This window comes from Acanthochromis polyacanthus, chromosome 8 (genome assembly GCF_021347895.1).
Source record: "Acanthochromis polyacanthus isolate Apoly-LR-REF ecotype Palm Island chromosome 8, KAUST_Apoly_ChrSc, whole genome shotgun sequence".
In the NCBI taxonomy this organism is placed as follows: domain Eukaryota; kingdom Metazoa; phylum Chordata; class Actinopteri; family Pomacentridae; genus Acanthochromis; species Acanthochromis polyacanthus.
In genome coordinates this window covers 40,932,860-40,953,802 of record NC_067120.1, presented here as the reverse complement: position 1 = coordinate 40,953,802, position 20,943 = coordinate 40,932,860, and the positions used below count along the sequence as shown (strand labels likewise).

The 20,943-nt window shown below is 43.0% G+C and overlaps 1 protein-coding gene and 1 long non-coding RNA gene across 2 annotated transcripts in view; one reads left to right on the top strand and one right to left on the bottom strand.

The window, feature by feature from the left end:
- bmal1a (basic helix-loop-helix ARNT like 1a) overlaps positions 1–20,943 on the top strand; it is a 54,307-nt gene that overhangs the window by 28,679 nt on the left and 4,685 nt on the right. Inside the window, exons 8-19 of the mRNA XM_022215850.2 lie at positions 637–794; positions 2,666–2,745; positions 2,903–2,995; positions 3,826–3,943; positions 8,014–8,163; positions 13,945–14,191; positions 16,431–16,537; positions 16,793–16,943; positions 18,627–18,706; positions 18,815–18,923; positions 19,837–19,930; positions 20,074–20,167. Coding sequence (XP_022071542.2) covers positions 637–794; positions 2,666–2,745; positions 2,903–2,995; positions 3,826–3,943; positions 8,014–8,163; positions 13,945–14,191; positions 16,431–16,537; positions 16,793–16,943; positions 18,627–18,706; positions 18,815–18,923; positions 19,837–19,930; positions 20,074–20,167 — 1,481 coding nt within the window. The remainder of the gene's footprint in view (positions 1–636; positions 795–2,665; positions 2,746–2,902; positions 2,996–3,825; positions 3,944–8,013; positions 8,164–13,944; positions 14,192–16,430; positions 16,538–16,792; positions 16,944–18,626; positions 18,707–18,814; positions 18,924–19,836; positions 19,931–20,073; positions 20,168–20,943) is intronic.
- On the bottom strand, positions 13,241–18,389 carry LOC127534960 (uncharacterized). Its single transcript, XR_007943603.1, has 3 exons — positions 18,315–18,389; positions 13,493–13,591; positions 13,241–13,327 (listed from the first exon to the last, which is right to left on the bottom strand). It is a non-coding gene; the product is annotated as an uncharacterized LOC127534960 (long non-coding RNA).

The window sequence follows — 20,943 nt, the reverse complement described above, 5'->3', positions numbered from 1 at the left end:
TTTACTGATACTGTTAATTAGAAAACATCTGTTAAATCACAGATATCCTGAATTAATTTAATCCTGAAACTGTCCTCAAACTTCGAAAGTAGCCGTCAGTGAAACAAAACCAGGATGGATTCAGCTGCTGCACATTATTTCTGCCTCAAATGATTTCAGAAATACTTCTCACTGAAGTGTTTTTGAAATGAAAGGGAAAGTCTGTGGCTGTGTTTGTCCGACTCATCTACCGGACCACCAAGCTGAAAGCTCGGTCATGTGACCTCTAGTGGCTGCTGTTGCTGCAGCTCTGTCATGTGACAATGTTCTGCTCCGATGGTGACCGCCCACCATCCGTGTGAGTTTTAGATGAGGACAGTTTCAGGATGCGTGGAATCTCTGCACGCCGCATCCAATTTGCATAAAGTAGAATCCAGTCCACTTTATGCAAATGTGCAACCAGAGCAGCATGCTACATGCTACATGCGGTGTGTTGCCGTGTGGGGAAAATCACATCTAGTGGACACACACCTTTACGGTCACATATTTACTGTTTATAGTGTACTGGTCATGGCCCCCAGATACCCCTGATTTTTATGATGCCATCAGCGTGATAATCCTGATTTACAAGAACTGTTGATGTGTGTCCGTCCACAGAGAGGCTCACAGCCAGATCGAGAAGCGTCGCAGAGACAAGATGAACAGCTTCATCGACGAGCTGGCCTCTCTGGTTCCCACCTGCAACGCCATGTCCAGGAAACTGGACAAACTGACCGTCCTCAGGATGGCGGTGCAGCACATGAAGACGCTCAGAGGTAGGAACAGAGAGGGAACCAGAGGTCTAACGGACAGGGAACCAGAGGTCTAACGGACAGGGAACCAGAGGTCTAACAGACAGGGAACCAGAGGTCTAGCGGGAGGGGAACCAGAGGTCTAGCGGGAGGGGAACCAGAGGTCTAGCGGGAGGGGAACCAGAGGTCTAGCGGGAGGGGAACCAGAGGTCTAGCGGGAGGGGAACCAGAGGTCTAGCGGGAGGGGAACCAGAGGTCTAGCGGGAGGGGAACCAGAGGTCTAACAGACAGGGAACCAGAGGTCTAACAGACAGGGAACCAGAGGTCTAACAGACAGGGAACCAGAGGTCTAGCGGGAGGGGAACCAGAGGTCTAGCGGGAGGGGAACCAGAGGTCTGACGGACAGGGAACCAGAGGTCTGACGGGAGGGGACCCAGAGGTCTGACGGGAGGGGACCCAGAGGTCTAACGGACAGGGAACCAGAGGTCTAACGGACAGGGACCCAGAGGTCTGACGGGAGGGGACCCAGAGGTCTGACGGACAGGGACCCAGAGGTCTGACGGACAGGGACCCAGAGGTCTGACGGGAGGGGACCCAGAGGTCTGACGGGAGGGGACCAGAGGTCTAACGGACAGGGACCCAGAGGTCTGACGGGAGGGGACCCAGAGGTCTGACGGACAGGGACCCAGAGGTCTAACGGACAGGGACCCAGAGGTCTGACGGGAGGGGACCCAGAGGTCTGACGGGAGGGGACCCAGAGGTCTAACGGACAGGGACCCAGAGGTCTAACAGACAGGGAACCAGAGGTCTAACAGACAGGGAACCAGAGGTCTAGCGGGAGGGGAACCAGAGGTCTAGCGGGAGGGGAACCAGAGGTCTGACGGACAGGGACCCAGAGGTCTGACGGACAGGGACCCAGAGGTCTGACGGGAGGGGACCCAGAGGTCTAACGGACAGGGAACCAGAGGTCTAACGGACAGGGACCCAGAGGTCTGACGGGAGGGGACCCAGAGGTCTGACGGACAGGGACCCAGAGGTCTAACGGACAGGGACCCAGAGGTCTAACGGACAGGGACCCAGAGGTCTGACGGGAGGGGACCCAGAGGTCTGACGGGAGGGGACCCAGAGGTCTGACGGACAGGGACCCAGAGGTCTGACGGACAGGGACCCAGAGGTCTGACGGGAGGGGACCCAGAGGTCTGACGGGAGGGGACCCAGAGGTCTAACGGACAGGGAACCAGAGGTCTAACGGGAGGGGAACAAAGGGAACGTAGGACCTGTAGAGACAGAACGGATTCATGAAGCTGTAGCCTCAAATTCTTATTCTGATAACAAACACGTTCTGATGAGAACATTTAGTTATAGAATAAATTTTAACGGTTTAAAAACCAAAACAGAAAAACTCTCATAATACGTAGTGGAACCAGTTTAAAGAAGCTGCATATTTATCAACATTTAGTGAAAACTAATTTAGAGGTCAAGAGGTTTAATGTCTTTGTTTCTGTATTTTCAAATGAATGAATTTGTTTAAATGAAAATATAAGTTTTTACATTTTGTGTTGGGAGTCAATTTAAAAATACCTCAGATAAATTCTAGACGGCAGGTTCTGTTCTACGAGGTTTTACTGGGTAATCAGGATGTTTAGGGCAGATTCATCATTAATTAGGAATGCTTTCTAATGCAGTGTTATTTCCATTTATTTTTACTTGTGTGTTGTGAAGCGGTTCTAAATATAAAGGAACCGGAGGAGGAGATGTGGTTATGAAGGATTCATCAGTGACTCATTTCCTGCTGATGGTGTGATCACAGTAGAACATCCAGTCTGTGAAGGCTGGAGCTGTTACCTGTACAGGTGCAGTGTGAGCAGCTACACGTGTGTTTTTACCTGTTCCAGGTGCAGCCAATCCGTACACAGAAGCAAACTACAAACCTTCCTTCCTGTCAGACGACGAGCTCAAGCACCTGATACTCAGAGTGAGTCCAGAAGTCACACGTTTTTATTCAGTCTCCAGGTTGGACTTTTGTGTTCATCCTGACACTCTGTTGCTGTAGATCCTCATTTTACCTGTTGGTGTTTTCAGTGAATATATGAGGAAAATGTATTGATTCCAGTGTTCTTTCTCTACCGCAGGCTGCTGACGGTTTCCTCTTTGTAGTCGGATGTGATCGTGGAAAAATCCTGTTTGTTTCTGAGTCGGTGTACAAGATTCTGAACTACAGTCAGGTAAAAACACCGCTGTGATTTATTGTTAAAGCTGCTCAGTGTTCGAGGACTTGAAAAGGAATTTTCACAGAAAGCAGCAGCAGTTCTTTAGTCGTCAGAAGCAGAAGGTTCCTGATTGGTTCCCTCTGAAGCTGGAGCTCAGTTCACACAGAATCCTGGAAATATGTTGCTCTGAGTCTATTTATTTGTTATTTGGGACCCAAAATTAAGTTTTTTTTTAGAAATATATAAGTTGAATTTTTCTGGTTTCATCCCCAGAAAACATCTGAGAAGTTATTTTAATGGTTTACTGTGTTCTACTACTAAATATCAGTTCAGGGATTCACGATGGTGGAAGCGTCATGATATGGGGCCGTTTCTCAGACTGTTTATTGCATGCCAGGGATCCTGGATCGGTTTGATACATTAAAATACTTGAAGAGGAAATGCTCCTGAAATGGTGTTTTCAACAAGACAAAGAACTCACCAGTAATGAGCAGCATCCTGGTTCCAGACCAACAGGATTACCCTTATGGAGGGGCCAGCCCAATCCCTGGACCTTAATCAATAGAAAACTTGTGGAGTGACGTTAAAAACGCAGTTTGAGTCAAAACCAGGAAATACAGAGGAATTGTTGGAATGTAGTCGGAACAGAAAACCTGTTGATCGACTCCATGCTACGCAGGTGTGAAGCAGCTGTCAGAAACGGTGGTTCTACCACTAAATATCAGTTCAGGGATTCACAGGAAGATGCCACCATGATGCTTCCGCCACTGTGCTGCTTCACAGCTCTGACTCACAGCATCAGATTGAGGTTGCTTTAGTTAATTCTGCTGCTGGTTTCCTTCCAGAACGACCTGATCGGCCAGAGTCTGTTCGACTACCTTCATCCCAAGGACATCGCCAAGGTCAAGGAGCAGCTGTCGTCCTCTGATACTGCTCCTCGAGAGAGACTCATCGACGCTAAAAGTAAGAAAAACCGGCTCACTGTTTTCTACATTTAACCATCCGTTTTCCCTCCGTCTTTAAAAAATGTGTCAAGGTCCGACAGACAAAGCTCCACTGGTTTTTATCTTTCACACTATAATTCTAAAATTGTTATTTATTAGTGATTATTGTCATTTTTGACCATTTTGAGTAAGCAGACACCTTAAAATTTAATTCTGGACGAGTTTCAAGTCATTTTGGACCGTCTTTGTCTTAAACCAACTTTAGGTCTTTTATTACAAGTTTCAGATCTTTTTTTGACACTTCAGAGTCATGTCAGACCAGTTTAATGGACCATTTTTATCTTTTTTTGGATAAATTCAGAATAATTTCAGACAAGATTCCAGTCATCTTTAGTGAAATATGGACCAAAGGCTGTATTTTAGTAGAAACATGGATCCATCCATAGATAAACAGGAACTTTATGGAGACACCAGACCAGCCTGGACTGGAGGTTTTGGGCTCTTTTTTTGTTGTTTTTTTCCACCACAGTGAGAGCTGTGAGCTTTGGGCTTTAATTTTTCCAAAATGAATTTTTATAAAATCAGATCTGATCCTGACTGAAGCATAATATTTGTAATGCTGGTTCGATAAATGGAGCTCAGAGGACAGAAGTAGCTGAACATCGTTTCTCAAAGGACAAACGTCGTATTTTAAGAGCACAGCTGGAGGTAAAATGGTGAATCAGAAATCATTGAGGATACAGAGAACGCATCACATGGATTATTTATTACAGCTCGTGTCCCAAATGTGTTCTATTTGTGTGCTGGAGAGGGAAGAAAGTACTTTTTTTTTTATTCATTTCAAAGCCGAAAGCCACATTTATGAGTGTTAAAATGTGAATATGTTAGAAAAAGCAGAATGAGTGATGTCTGGAAGAGGATCGTGGTTTAAAATGTAGATGGAAATGATGCTAGAAGTTGATTTTAGAAAACAAACAGATGCTGTTTAATGTTTGATTGTTGTGTTTTTTGTTGAGCTTTACAGTCATTTTGTGTCTTCGATTATTTTCCATCTGCTGTCAGGTCTCTTTAAAGTTGTTTGGTTTATTTTGGCCATTTTCCTTCTCTATAATGTTGTTTTGCTGTTGATAGGTGTTTTGTACGTCTTTGTTGTCTCTTGTAGCCGTTTTCCAGTTCATTTTGAGTCTTTTGGTGGTTGCTTCACATCTGTTTGTCGCAAAAATTACAAAAGGAATCAGTATTACATCGACTCCAGTAGTGCTGGGCAATATGGAAAAAATCATACATCACGATATGGATTATTTTATATCGCGATAACGATATGTATCGCGATATACCACAAGTTTTCCGTGGACCTTCTTTAGGTGATAGAGGTTTGTTGTGTTGGCATCAGGCTCATTGATAGTCTTGTATCATAGTATGCATACGGCCTTCTTCTGCTCCGTGTCGGACCTCTTGAACCCAAATTGTGACCAAATCTCAGACGTAGCCCCTCTTTTCGGTAAAAGTGCTTCTTCTTGGGCTGCCTGTGTAGCGGTCTCTGTCTGTTGCCAGTCCGGCCATGAAGCTTCAACCTGTTGCACGTCCATCGTTCACCCTCATGACTTAAGTAACATAAAGCATGTCACAAACCCGCGTGAGAATCAAAGAACGTAAAGAACATCATGTCACAAAACCACAAGATGGATTTCTTTGTGAAAAATCTTTTATTCTTCTTTATTTTCACTTATATAAACTTAGAGTATGCATAGTGATCCTTTAGCGCGTGTGTGTGTGTGTGTGTGTGTGTGTGTGTGTGTGTGTGTGTGGCCTGCAACTAACGATTATTTTGATAATCGTTTAATCGGTCGATTATTTTTTCAATTAATGGATTAATCGGTTTATGTACTTACATTTTACTTTTGCCTTTAATTTCCAATGTAAAATATTTATAAAGGGCCTATGTTTTCAACGTACATTTTAAGAGCTTTTAACCATGTTATAAAGTCCTTAATTCTTCAAAAACCTATCCAGAGTTGGATTTTAGTATGTCTCAATTAGCAGCAATCAAAACACTGATGCATCAACACACACGTACTCATACATGGAGAGTAGTGATAAATCAAGACAAAACACAAATTGTACATTTCAGGAGAAAATCATTGGAGAAAAGTTCAGTTATTTTTAATTTTGGTCCAATAGGACTGTTGTATACTGACCAGTATAAATATCTTGGGGTGACCCTGGATGAACACATGACATTTAAGGAAGCTGTTGATGTTTTAGCTCAGTCAGCTGGCAGAGCTGTGGGATCTGTACTGAACAAAGTTAAGCATTGCGGTAATCTACGATTCCATACTTATACACAACTATACAATTCATGTGTCTGCTCGGTGTCTGACTATGCTTCTGGTGTTTGGGGCTTCCTGGAATATACAAGTTGTAATACAGTTACTCTCAGAGCAATTCGATCATTTCTGGGAGTTCATAAATTTACTTCTGCGTTGGCCATTACTGGAGATATGGGATGGGAACCCCCAAACATCAGACATAAATGCCAAATGCCCAGCGCTAGACTCCAGGTGTCACAGTCTGCAGACAAACATTTCTCCAGTTGTCGGTAGGTCTGCTCTAGAACTTTCTCCAGTTGTCGGTAGGTCTACTCTAGAACTTTCTCCAGTTGTCGGTAGGTCTGCTCTAGAACTTTCTCCAGTTGTCGGTAGGTCTACTCTAGAACTTTCTCCAGTTGTCGGTAGGTCTGCTCTAGAACTTTCTCCAGTTGTCGGTAGGTCTGCTCTAGAACTTTCTCCAGGGGACGTTCTCCTCTTTGGACTTCAGGGACCTGGAACTCTGGAGATATTCCCAGTATGAAGGTAGAGTTCTGGGGCCTCATTTATAAAACATTGCGTAGGATCCATACTAAAGTTTGCGTACGCCGATAATACGAAATGGGCGTATGCCCTTCGCCCCGATTTATAAAACTGTGCGTAAGCACAGCTGCATTCAATTTCTTGATAAATCACACACCAGCTGGAAGATTGCACAGGTGGATCCACCTCATATTCCGCCCACAACACACCCACATTTTACCATGAATGGTCAATGCAAAGTAACTCATGAATGTATCTGTATATAAATAAGCTGCTGATCCACGGCATTTTACACAGCGCCCCCTGCAGTCTGTTCACTGCTGTGCGTCAGGATGAATGAATCATGTGCTGACCCAGGCCACCCTGCCACTAAATTTGCTATGATCATGTCCGATGTACAAATAATTTGTAAACTGATTGAATGTGCATTTTTTCGGTTCACAGACAAATCCATCTTCACTCGGGGTTTGTGGTGTGAAGCATGTGTGCCTGTACAGGGCTGATTAATGGTTGGACGCTCATCCCATTCGGCCGCATATGGATAAATAAACAACATTCTTTACTTTTTTTGCCTTTTTACTGTGATAGTTGCAGTGAAGAGTGACAGGAAATGGAGAGAAGAGTAGGGGGAAGACATGCATTAAAGTACCGCAGGCAGGAATCGAACCCGGGTTAGGGTTAGACCACCTCTGTAAATGGGTCTTCTGTTTTCCCCGATGAGCCATACGGGCACCGGGTGATCAGTAAACAAAATTATTTAATAAAGATCACCGCACCGGCCCCAGATACCGGCCCTTCGGTCAAACGACCGAATGAAATAAGGTTCAATCCGCTCCTGTTAATATATGAACATAGTTCTGCAAATACAGTGGTAGGCCGAATGACGCACTATAGGAACATCTACAACAATGAGGGTTTATGATTATCCGGCTCTACAAGTCTAATATGTGATAACAATAAAGGTTTGAGATCAATCTGGTTTCAATTCACCACTTCACCCTCCATCACTGCCGTTCCCTCTGTCTCCAAAATGTGCTTAAGCAAGAATCAAAGTTGGAGCACCGGTGCTCACATTCTCACACCAAGTTTGTTTTAGAAATCACAACCTTTGCGTAGAAAGTGGCGTACGTAACTTTCTAGCCCTGTTTTGTGCGTACGCAAGCTTTATAAATGAGGCCCCAGATCAATAAATCTCAGTGTTCTGAACTGTATTTCTGTATTTCTTGTGTTTTCTCTGCAGCTGGTCTTCCGGTGAAGACAGACATCACCCCTGGACCTTCTCGACTCTGTTCTGGAGCCCGACGGTCGTTTTTCTGCAGAATGAAATGCAACCGACCCTCAGTCAAAGTGGAGGACAAAGACTTTCCCTCCACCTGCTCCAAGAAAAAAGGTAAACGGCTGCTTCCCCCATCAGAAGTCCTTCACAATACCAAGATGGATTATTTATTATTATTTATTACCGCTCCTTTCCCAGATGTGTTTTATTTGTCTGCTGGAAGTAGATTAAAATTAATTTCACAGCAAAAAAACACATTTATGAGTAATTTTAAATAGATTCAAGTCTAAATATCTAAAAACTGGAACCTTGTCTGATCAAAGTTTAACCATCAGATTCTACTGATGTTAGAGCCTCAACAGGTGGAGAAATGTGGACCAAAGACTGGATTTTAGTAGAAATATGGATCCATCCATAGATAAACACTGACAGGAAGTCTATGGAGACACTAGACCAGCCTGGACTGGAGGTTTTACACTTTCTTCTTTCTTATTACAACAACCAATAATTATTATTTATTGTTTATTTGGACAATTGTGGAGTCATTTTAGACCATCTTGTCCTTATTTCAAACTAATCTTGAGGGTTTTTGCAGTATTTTGGGCAGATTTTAAGTCGTTTCAGACAAGTTTCAAGTGATTTTGGGCAAAACTCAAGTCAGAAATAATTCTGAGTCCAAACAATGATTGATTTGGCTCCGATAGCATCAGATGGATTATTAATGACTCAAAAACTGAGATAGAAATTATCCAAAACTACCCAAATGTGTTGAAAAGAAGATGAAGTGAACTCAACGTTTGTTCAGGAATCGTATGAACAGAATAGTTTTGATGTTCTGAGCAGCCGTCCAGGATCCTGCTCTTCTTTTAAGTCTGTTTGTCGCTCTTTCACTTGTTGTGAAACGTAAAACCTCCTGCCGTTCCTTTTCTTATTTTTAGAGCCGACATCCTCATTAGAACCAGGAATCACACCTCAGTTAGCACGAGAGCAGCACCGTTACACAACCAGGAAGTGAGCTTCTTCAGGCTGCATGGATTTCAGAATAAATGAGATTTATTTATCTCACAGCATGAAACCTAGAGCAGCAGAGAGGATTCAGTAGAATATATGATGAGGAGGTCATGGGCAGGTTTGGTATCCAGGAGAGGAACGCAGAAGGACAGATGGTGGTTGACTTTGCAAAAAGGATGGAAATGGCTGTAGTGAATACTTTCTTCCAGAAGAGGCAGGAACATAGGGTGACCTATAAGAGTGGAGGTAGGAGCACACAGGTAGACTACATCTTGTGTAGACGGTGTAATCTGAAGGAGATCAGTGACTGCAAAGTAGTGGTAGGTGAGAGTGTAGCCAGACAGCATAGGATGGTGGTGTGTAGGATGACCCTGGTGGTGAAGAAGATGAAGAGGGCAAAGGCAGAGCAGAGGACCAAATGGTGGAAGCTGAAAAAGGAAGAGTGTTGTATGACTTTCAGGAAAGAGTTGAGACAGGCTTTGGATGGTCAGGAGGTGCTTCCAGATGACTGGACAACTACAGCAAATGTGATCAGGGAGACAGGTCGGAGAGTACTTGGTGTGTCATCTGGAAGGAAAGGAGATAAAGAGACTTGGTGGTGGAATGAGGAGGTACAGGAGTGGATCCAGAGAAAGAGGTTAGCTAAGAAGAAGTGGGACACTGAGAGGACTGAAGAGAGTAGACAGGAGTACAGGGAAATGCAGCATAAGGTGAAAGTAGAGGTGGCAAAGGCCAAACAAGGGGCTTACCATGACTTGTATGCTAGGTTGGACAGTAAGGAGGGAGAGACTGATCTGTACAGGTTGGCAAGGCAGAGAGACAGAGATGGGAAGGACGTGCAGCAGGTTAGGGTGATAAAGGATAAGGATGGAAGTGTGTTGACAGGAGCCAATAGTGTGATGGGAAGATGGAAAGAGTACTTTGAAGAGTTGATGAATGAGGAAAATGAGAGAGAACAAAGAGTAGAAGAGGTGACTGTTGTGGACCAGGAAGTAGCAAAGATTAGTAAGGATGAAGTGAAGAGGGCATTGAAGAGGATGAAGAGTGGAAAGGCACTTGGTCCTGATGATATACCTGTGGAGGTATGGAAGTGTCTCTGAGAGGTAGCAGTAGAGTTTCTGACTGGGTTGTTCAACAGGATCTTAGATAGTGAGAAGATGCCCGAGGAATGGAGGAGAAGTGTGCTGGTGCCCATCTTTAAGAACAAGGGAGATGTGCAGAGTTGTGGCAACTACAGAGGAATAAAACTGATGAGCCACACGATGAAGCTATAGGAAAGAGTAGTTGAAGCTAGGCTAAGGGCAGAGGTGAACATCTGTGAGCAGCAGTATGGTTTCATGCCAAGAAAGAGTACAACAGATGCAATATTTGCTTTGAGGATGTTGATAGAGAAGTACAGAGAAGGTCAGAAGGAGCTGCATTGTGTCTTTGTAGATCTGGAGAAAGCTTCTGACAGGGTGCCCAGAGAGGAACTGGGGTTTTGTATGAGGAAGTCTGGAGTGGCAGAGAAGTATGTTAGAGTGGTGCAGGACATGTATGAGGACTGTAAGACAGTGGTGAGGTGTGCTGTAGGTGTGACAGAGGAGTTCAAGGTGGAGGTGGGAGTACATCAGGGATCAGCTCTGAGCCCCTTCTTGTTTGCTATGGTGATGGACAGGATGACAGACGAGGTTAGACAGGAGTCTCCATGGACTATGATGTTTGCAGATGACATTGTGATCTGCAGTGAGAGCAGGGAACAGGTGGAGGAGAAGCTAGAGGCGTGGAGGTTTGCCCTGGAAAGGAGAGGAATGAAGGTTAGCCGCAGCAAGACGGAGTATCTGTGTGTGAATGAGAGGGACCCAAGTGGAAGAGTGAGGTTACAGGGAGAAGAGATCAAGAAGGTGGAGGATTTTAAGTACTTAGGGTCAACAGTCCAGAGCAATGGAGAGTGTGGAAAAGAGGTGAAGAAGCGTGTACAGGCAGGCTGGAACGGCTGGAGAAAAGTGTCAGGTGTGATGTGTGATAGAAGAGTTTCAGCTAAAATGAAAGGAAAGGTTTACAAAACTGTGGTGAGACCAGCCATGTTGTTTGGTCTGGAGACAGTGTCCCTGAGGAAAAGACAGGAGGCAGAGCTGGAGGTAGCAGAACTGAAGATGCTGAGGTTCTCTTTGGGAGTGACCAGGATGGATAGGATCAGGAATGAGGACATCAGAGGGACAGCACATGTTAGAGGCTTTGGAGATAAAGTCAGAGAGGCCAGACTGAGATGGTTCAGACATGTCCAGAGGAGAGAGAGTGAATATATTGGTAGAAGGATGCTGAGTTTCCCACTGCCAGGCAGGAGGCCTAGAGGAAGACCAAAGAGGAGGTTTATGGATGTGGTTAAAGAGGACATGAAGGTAGTTGGTGTGAGAGAAGAAGATGCAGCAGACAGGGTTAGATGGAGGCAATTGATTCACTGTGGCGACCCCTGAAGGGAAAAGCCGAAAGGAAAAGAAGAAGAAGAGCAGCAGAGAGGATTCAGAAGAATATAAAACTAAAGAAAAAATGAACATAAGTATGAATTATTCACTTCAACAATACTGCTTACAGCTCTACTTTATAAATTCTCATATTTAAATGATTTTCATAAATAAAATATATATTTAATAAAAAACTAATAATTAACTGATTTTTGTAAATAATCTATATTTCATAAAATGCTAATACTGCAGAATTTTATAAAATACTATTTTTATCAATATAATCTTTATTTTCTAAAACAGCATTGCATAGATTTTCAGTAGAAATCCAGATTTTTCCTCAGATTTTATCAATAATGGTCTGATTCTGCTCTATGTAGAAACATTCTGATATGGCTCAGATTCTTTACTAATTTTCCTCGATTTATTTACATCTTTCTAATCAAACTGCACCACCAGGAACAGTATCTGGTATTAATCCAGCAGTAATCTCCTCTAAAACCTGGTTTTATAGCAGAGAAGCCTTGTTCTGTTGGATGTTTTACCACAACTAGTCTGTGAAGTCAGAGCAGATATTTTATTTACCTCCCAGAATGATGTAAAAGCTCTTAATGATCAGTTTTCCTCACCAATCATGGATTTGTTGTGCAAACAGACTCATAAATAGCAGATACTGAGCTCATGACTGCAGCCTGACAGGATTAAGTAGGACGTTATGGTGAACGATAAACAGGAAGAGAAACAGCAGCTCTGGGCATCGCCACGGCAACCACATAATCCTGAATAAATATTTATGTCGCTTACACAGTTAACTTCCTCCTCTTTAGAGAACGGCTGTTTAATGGTCGTTTATCTCTTTGGTTTATTCTGAAATCACACGTGGAAAAGCTGAAATAGGAGCTTTAAGAGAAACTAAAGGTTTGATTTAAACTTTAGAGAAACTAAAGGTTTGATTTAAACTTTAGAGAAACTAAAGGTTTGATTTAAACTTTAGAGAAACTAAAGGTTTGATTTAAACTTCAGAGAAACTAAAGGTTTCATTTAAACTTTAGAGAAACTAAAGGTTTGATTTAAACTTTAGAGAAACTAAAGGTTTCATTTAAACTTTAGAGAAACTAAAGGTTTCATTTAAGGATCAGCAGTAGGAATAAGAGCTGAAGATGGTTCAGGTGTTTCTTTAGATTCTATACTTTTTAAAAGGTAATTTACTGTCTGTTTTGTGCCATTTTGAGTCATGTTTCTCATTTTGTGTCTCATTTTTGTTGTTTTGCATCTGATTGTCATTTTTTCTCATTTTTAACCTTTTGGTCTCATTTTGGTTTAACGTCTGTTTTCGTTTTGCATCGCATTTTTGTTGCATTGAGTCACCTTTTTTTGTATAATTTCAAGTTTTTAATTAATCTTCAGAAGTTTTTGAATATTTCTACCACAAACTGAAGAAAACATTAAAACAGGGTAAACTTTTAAGGCTCACATTAAACAGTGATAAATCTGGACCCTCCTCTATGAACTTCAAGGACCTGGAATGTTCTAAGTGAGACTAAACTTCAAGACTTCTCAAAACTTGTCCTGGAGAAAATTCTAGAGTAGACCTACTGACAACTGGAGAAAGTTCTAGAGTAGACCTACTGACAACTGTAGAAAGTTCTAGAGTAGACCTACCAACAACTGTAGAAAGTTCTAGAGCAGACCTACCAACAACTGTAGAAAGTTCTAGAGTAGACCTACCAACAACTGGAGAAAGTTCTAGAGCAGACCTACCGACAACTGGAGAAAGTTCTAGAGTAGACCTACCGACAACTGGAGAAAGTTGTAGAGTAGACCTACCGACAACTGGAGAAAGTTGTAGAGTAGACCTACCGACAACTGGAGAAAGTTGTAGAGTAGACCTACCGACAACTGGAGAAAGTTGTAGAGTAGACCTACCGACAACTGGAGAAAGTTGTAGAGTAGACCTACCGACAACTGGAGAAAGTTGTAGAGTAGACCTACCGACAACTGGAGAAAGTTCTAGAGTAGACCTACCGACAACTGGAGAAAGTTCTAGAGTAGACCTACCGACAGCTGGAGAAAGTTCTAGAGTAGACCTCCTTCTTGACGATGGTTCTGAGGACGTATTGGGAGGAAATGCTGGCTGTTTTTTGTAGACTTACTCTGTCAAACTCGTGAATCTGCTAATATTTGGTGTTTTTGAAGTCCAGTTTGCAAATAAAATATAATAGAAGATAAAATCGATGTTTACTGTTGCAGTTCAGCAGCAGAAGGCAATTTAGCAGGAAAGAACACAGTCATTACAAACAATAGAACAAAAACAGCATCCTGAATCCTGTTATCTGACCGTTTTAAATCCCTTTCAGCTCATCGGTCTGTAAAATCCTCCCGTCGTCCCTCAGCGAGGCACCGGACGTCTGTTTCTAACCTTCGTCTTCGTTTCTTGCAGCGGACCGTAAGAGCTTCTGCACCATCCACAGCACCGGCTATCTGAAGAGCTGGCCGCCCACCAAGATGGGTCTGGACGAGGACAACGAGCCCGACAACGAGGGCTGCAACCTGAGCTGCCTGGTGGCCATCGGCCGGCTGCACCCCCACATCGTCCCCCAGCCCAGCCTGGCCGACATCCGGGTGAAGCCCACCGAGTACGTGTCCCGCCACGCCATCGACGGGAAGTTCGTCTTCGTCGACCAGAGGTGAGGAGCACGCTAGTTTTACATTTATTGGTTGCACTATTTATCTGTTCATTGTTCTGAACCAAGTTGTGAGTCATTCTGGACAGATTTTAAGAAAGTTTGGACATATTTCATGTAATTTTGGACAATTTTCACAGATGAAAAACACATTTAAGCTAATTTTTACTCATTGGACCATTTTTTAGTAGTTTTACAGGGGCGTTTCTCATTTTGGGCACATTTTGATTCGTTTTTTATTTTTTTTGATTGATTTAAGACTAATTTTGAGTTATTTTGGACATCAATTTTGAATAAGTTTGGACCACTTTCATGTAATTTGACCAATTAATAGCAAACACATCTGAGTTCTGGTCAAAACTAACATCAGATCAGTTTTACATCCATACATTTGTTTTTATCATTTTCAACAGCTTTCACAGTAATTTGGGATAATTTTCACATCATTTTGGACCATTTTTGATTCATTCTGGACACTTGAAGAAAGTTTGGACATTGTGTAATTTTGGACCATTTTGTTGTCATTTAATGAATTTTTGATCGATGAAATGCACATTTCAGCAAATTGTAAATATTCTGGACCATGTTTGTGTAGTTTTTTGTGGACATTTGTCATTCTGCATTCATTTATTTTCTGCACCATAAGGCGCATCAGATTGTAAGGCACAGTCTCGATTACAGGGTTTATTTCTGTACTTAAGCCATATATAAGGCGTACTGAATTATTGGGTGCATGCTAAAACAAGGAAACGGAAGCAAAACAGTGAGTTTGGTGGAACTTTACAGGGTTCTCACCAGGATTTTTTTACAGCGTAACGGCAGGTCTTCACGCACGTACATGCGCAATAGCCTTCATTAAATCTGGGGAGCCGCCGGCCCAGATGTCAGCCAGTGAGCGTCACGCAGATTGGAAGCGACTCTTAATTGTAGACGGGAACGGGTCAATCGACAGGAAAGTACGGCTGAGGTGGGGAGACATAAATTAACCTGGATAGGCACCCAGTCGATAAAAACAAACGCACATGGCGTTATCTGTCAAAATAACAGCGCAGCGGCTCTAATCACAGTGTTGTGAGATGTGTCTGGTTGTCCAGTGTAGCTCAGGCAGCTTAGTGTGTGAATGTGAGTGAGTGAGTGTGTGCACGTGGCCGAGGCACGCTGCTGGTGTACGAGCAGAGTGAGCAGGTAGACGCCCGGTGTGTGTATGAGAGACGACTGAGACGGCGACCGGGGCAGGTAGTGAGCAGTGGCATGTTGCTGATAACAGTGCAGTTAGTTAATAAAGAGCCCCTCTCTTCGGCAAAACGGCCTCTGTCTTTTGGGTGTTTGGGTCTGGAGAAGACGGTTCTCCCGTGTTTCCCGACCACGGTCAGGAAGTGAACAGCAGGAATGGTTAACAACAGCGTAATTTATGTCATTTTCAACAGCTTTTACAGTTATTTGAGGTAATTCTGGACCATTTGTGAGTCATTCTGGATAAATTTTAAGAAAATTTGGACATTTTTGTGCAGTATTAGATGACCTTCATGAATGAAAAACACATTTAACCTAATTTTTAGTCACATTGGACCATTTTTTTTAGTAGTTTTACGAGGGCATTTGTCATTCTGGACACATTTTGATCCATTTTTGATTATTTTAGATTGATTTTAGGCTAATTTTGAGTTATTTTGGACTTCAGTTTTGAATAAGTTTGGACCACTTTCATGTAATTTGACCAGTTAATAGAAAACACATCTGAGTTCTGTTAAAAACTGATATCAGATCACTTTTACATCCATACGTTTGTCATTTTCAACAGCTGAGTAATTTTCATGACATTTTGAGGCAATGATAAGTGGGTTTTAGATTTGTGTAACTGGATGGTTTTATGTGATTTATGGACATCTTTTGTCTTATTTTGAACGTTTCTTACAACAGTTTCTACAATTACCAAATAATTTTGAATAATTTTTGTGTAATTTTGGAATGCTTTAGTGTCATTTGCAACATTTTTAATACATTTAAACAGTTCTCATATATTTAAACTCCCAGTGTGTTCTGGTCATTTCATTACGAGGTTAGAATAAGATGACTCGCTGCTAAAACAGCTCTTTATTTTAATTTATTTATTTAGACGAGTAAAGCTGCAGGTCGATTAACTCTGTGGATCATTTACTCCATCTACAGATAAAAGTTATTTCTTTCCTCCTCAATGAATAATTGTAGAGTTTATTCAACATTTCCTGATTTCTGTCCTCAGAGCCACAGCCATCCTGGCCTACCTGCCCCAGGAGCTGCTGGGAACCTCCTTCTACGAGTATTTTCACCAGGATGACATCGGACACCTGGCAGAGTGTCACCGACAAGGTAGGGAGGGATGGATGAACTGATGAATGGATGGATGGATGGATGGATGATGGACGGATGGAGGATGGATGGATGATAATGGATGGATGGATGGATGATAATGGATGAGTGGATGGATGGATAGATAATGGATGATGGATGGATGATGATAATGGATGGATGATAATGGATGAGTGGATGGATGGATAGATAATGGATGATGGATGGATGATGATGTATGTATTGTGTTGTTTACTCTCCGTTTCCTTCCTTCAGTGCTGCAGATGAGAGAGAAGATCAACACCAACTGTTACAAGTTCAAGATTAAAGACGGTTCCTTCATCACGTTGAGGAGCCGATGGTTCAGCTTCATGAACCCCTGGACCAAGGAGGTGGAGTACATCGTCTCCACCAACACTGTGGTGTCGTAAGTTTCAAAATATTTCACCAGAACTTTATTATTGATCAGAGTTCTACCTTCATGAATATTTCCAGAGTTCCAGGTCCTTGAAGTCCACAGGATGGGTCCAGATTTATCACTTTTTAATGGACTTTTTCAGAACTTCATCAGTCTAGCAGATGGAACCATGACATTTAGGAGGAGAAACATCTGAGTTCTGGTAAAAACTGACCCCAGATCAGTTTTATGTGAGCACCAGAATGACATGAAATTTGTCCTAACTGACTCTAAAATGATCCCAAAGACACAAAAATGATTTAAAATGAGGAGAAAAGACCCTAGTTGAAAATTACTCATAAATTTGAGCAAAAGGACTTAAAAATGATCCAAAATGAAGGAAGTTTGTTGAAAATTAAATAAAAATTGTCCCAATTGTCAACAGTTGTTTAAAATTAAAGAAAAAAATGATTCTGATCAGAAACCAGATTCATTGTTCAGACTGAGACACCTGGATGGATTTAAACTGATCTGGGGTCAGTTTGTACCACAACTGAGATGTTTCTCCTCCTAAATGTCATGGCTCTATCTGCTGGACTGATGAAGTTGTGAAAACATCCATTAAAAAGTTCTAGAGTAGACCTACTGACAACTGGAGAAAGTTGTAGAGTAGACCTACTGACAACTGGAGAAAGTTGTAGAGTAGACCTACCGACAACTGGAGAAAGTTGTAGAGTAGACCTACCGACAACTGGAGAAAGTTGTAGAGTAGACCTACCGACACCTGGAGAAAGTTGTAGAGTAGACCTACCGACACCTGGAGAAAGTTGTAGAGTAGACCTACCGACACCTGGAGAAAGTTGTAGAGTAGACCTACCGACACCTGGAGAAAGTTGTAGAGGAGACCTACCGACACCTGGAGAAAGTTCTAGAGTAGACCTACCGACAATTGGAGAAAGTTCTAGAGTAGACCTACCGACACCTGGAGAAAGTTCTAGAGCAGACCTACCGACACCTGGAGAAAGTTCTAGAGGAGACCTACCGACAATTGGAGAAAGTTCTAGAGTAGACCTACCGACACCTGGAGAAAGTTCTAGAGGAGACCTACCGACAATTGGAGAAAGTTCTATAGGAGACCTACCGACAATTGGAGAAAGTTCTAGAGGAGACCTACCGACACCTGGAGAAAGTTCTAGAGTGGACCTACCGACACCTGGAGGAAGTTCTAGAGTAGACCTACCGACAATTGGAGAAAGTTCTAGAGTAGACCTACCGACAATTGGAGAAAGTTCTATAGGAGACCTACCGACACCTGGAGAAAGTTCTAGAGTAGACCTACCGACAATTGGAGAAAGTTCTAGAGTAGACCTACCGACAATTGGAGAAAGTTCTAGAGTAGACCTACCGACACCTGGAGAAAGTTCTAGAGTAGACCTACCGACACCTGGAGAAAGTTCTAGAGGAGACCTACCGACAACTGGAGAAAGTTCTAGAGTAGACCTACCGACACCTGGAGAAAGTTCTAGAGGAGACCTACCGACATTCTCCTCAGTGGACTTGAAGGACCTGGAACTCTGTAAATATTCTCAGTCTGAAGGTGGAACTCTGATCATTGATAAAGTTCCTGCAGATGGAGAACCAGATGTTCTGAGGAGAACTTTAGTCAGATGTGATTGGTTTTATTTGGGCTCTTAGACGTGTTTTTTTGTCCAGGTGTCCTATGATGGAAGGATCAGACTATCCTCAGTCTGCTGCGTCTCCTCAGAGCATGGACAGCGTTCTGACCTCAGAAGGTAAAGTGTGGATCGTTTATCTAGAACCAGACCTTCACTTCGTCCCTGCTGTCAGCTGTTTCTCCTCATGGTGAATAAATGCTTCATCTCCTGGTTCCTGGTTGGTAGGAGGCGGTCGGCGGGCGCTGCAGACGGTACCCGGCATCCCCGGCGGCACGAGAGCCGGAGCCGGGAAGATCGGACGTATGATCGCTGAGGAGGTGATGGAGATCCAGAGGTGAGTCAGCAGCTTCCATCCTCTGGGGAAGGAGAACATCTCTGGTGGTGTGACCTTTGAAAGAAGCTTCATGCTGTCAGTGTTGAATCATTTCTAGTTATTTAAAACATCAGAACATGTTCTGAGTCAAAGAACAACTCGTATCGTCTCCATCTTCTCATCGTCATGGCAACATGGTTTCCTTCTCCACTCAGGAATATGTTTAGTTTGTGTTCTGGTCGATATGAGTTATTTTACCAAAAATCAATCTGACCCTCCCACACATCAGGACTCCACACGCTGCACGTTTAACGCTTTCTGTGATTTTCATGGTTTTATCCTTCTCTCGTGTCTTTGTGCTCATTTTGAGTCTCATCTTTAGTGTTTTCAGTCTCATTTTTAGTGTTCTGTGTTTCATTTTTGTCCTTTTCTGTGGATGTTTCTCCGTGCTGAATGGATCTCCAACAACCTGCTCCTCTGTTCTCTGTTTTTGAGCCATGCTGCATTATTTTATTCTGTCATTTTTTGACTGCTTTCGTCTCCTTGGACTCATTTTGTATCTCATTTTTATCTTTTTGCTTCATTATTTTTTGTGCAAACTGTATTTTGAGTGAATTATTTAATCTAGAATAATGCGAGCTTGATTAGATTTTAGGATTTTAGGTTTAAATTTGCTTAATTTTCCAACGGAACCTCTTTTTACATGTCATACATTGAAGGACTGTCGGAAAGTTGAACATCCAATGATTTATTTCTGTTTTTGTAGCTTCTTTATCTGTTAAATGTTGTCATTTGGCTTTTTAAACCAGCGAGTTCTGAGGCTCAGAGTTTTCATCATGACTTCTTGGAGCTGTTGGTGTTCCGTTAGATGGAGGGTGAAACTGTAAAACATGTTTTTTTTGGAATCGGCAGCCATGTTGTTTGTGTCCACCAGGATTCGAGGCTCCTCCCCCTCCAGCTGTGGCTCCAGCCCTCTGAATATAACCAGCACCCCCCCACCTGATACCTGCTCACCTGGAGGCAAGAAGGTAACTAAACAGTACTTCAGAGTTAGTTGTGGAGCTCTCAGGACCTCCAGGAACCTTGTCAGAGGAGGTTCATCTTTCCAACGAGCTTCTTCAACGCCTGAGTTCACAGTAAACTGATAAATGTTTGTCTGCCGCCTCCACAGATCCAGAACGGAGGAACGCCTGACCTGCCGAGTACAGGAATAATTCCTGGACCTGATTCTGTCGGATATCCTTATTCCAACCAGTCCATCATGAGTGAGTCACACAATCCAAGTATAACCACATAAATCTGATCAAAGTTCAACCACAGAACCTCCTCAGAACATCTGGTTCTTCATCTCCAGTACCTTTATCAATGATCAGAGCTCTACCTTCAGACTGGGAATATTTCCAGAGTTCCAGGTCCTTGAAATCCATAGAGGAGAACGTCCCCTGGAGAAAATTCGAGAGTAGACCTACCGACAGCTGTCGGTAGGTCTACTCTAGAACTTTCTCCAGCTGTCGGTAGGTCTACGCTAGAACTTTCTCCAGCTGTGGGTAGGTCTACTCTAGAACTTTCTCCAGCTGTCGGTAGGTCTACTCTAGAACTTTCTCCAGCTGTCGGTAGGTCTACTCTAGAACTTTCTCCAGCTGTCGGTAGGTCTACGCTAGAACTTTCTCCAGCTGTCGGTAGGTCTACTCTAGAACTTTCTCCAGCTGTCGGTAGGTCTACTCTAGAACTTTCTCCAGCTGTCGGTAGGTCTATTCTAGAACTTTCTCCAGCTGTCGGTAGGTCTACTCTAGAACTTTCTCCAGCTGTCGGTAGGTCTACTCTAGAACTTTCTCCAGCTGTCGGTAGGTCTACTCCAGAACTTTCTCCAGCTGTCGGTAGGTCTACTCCAGAACTTTCTCCAGCTGTCGGTAGGTCTATTCTAGAACTTTCTCCAGGTGTCGGTAGGTCTACTCTAGAACTTTCTCCAGGGGACGTTCTCCTTTCCTGCTTCCAGTCTTTAAGTTTAGTCTCACTTAGAACATTCCAGGTCCTTGAAGTC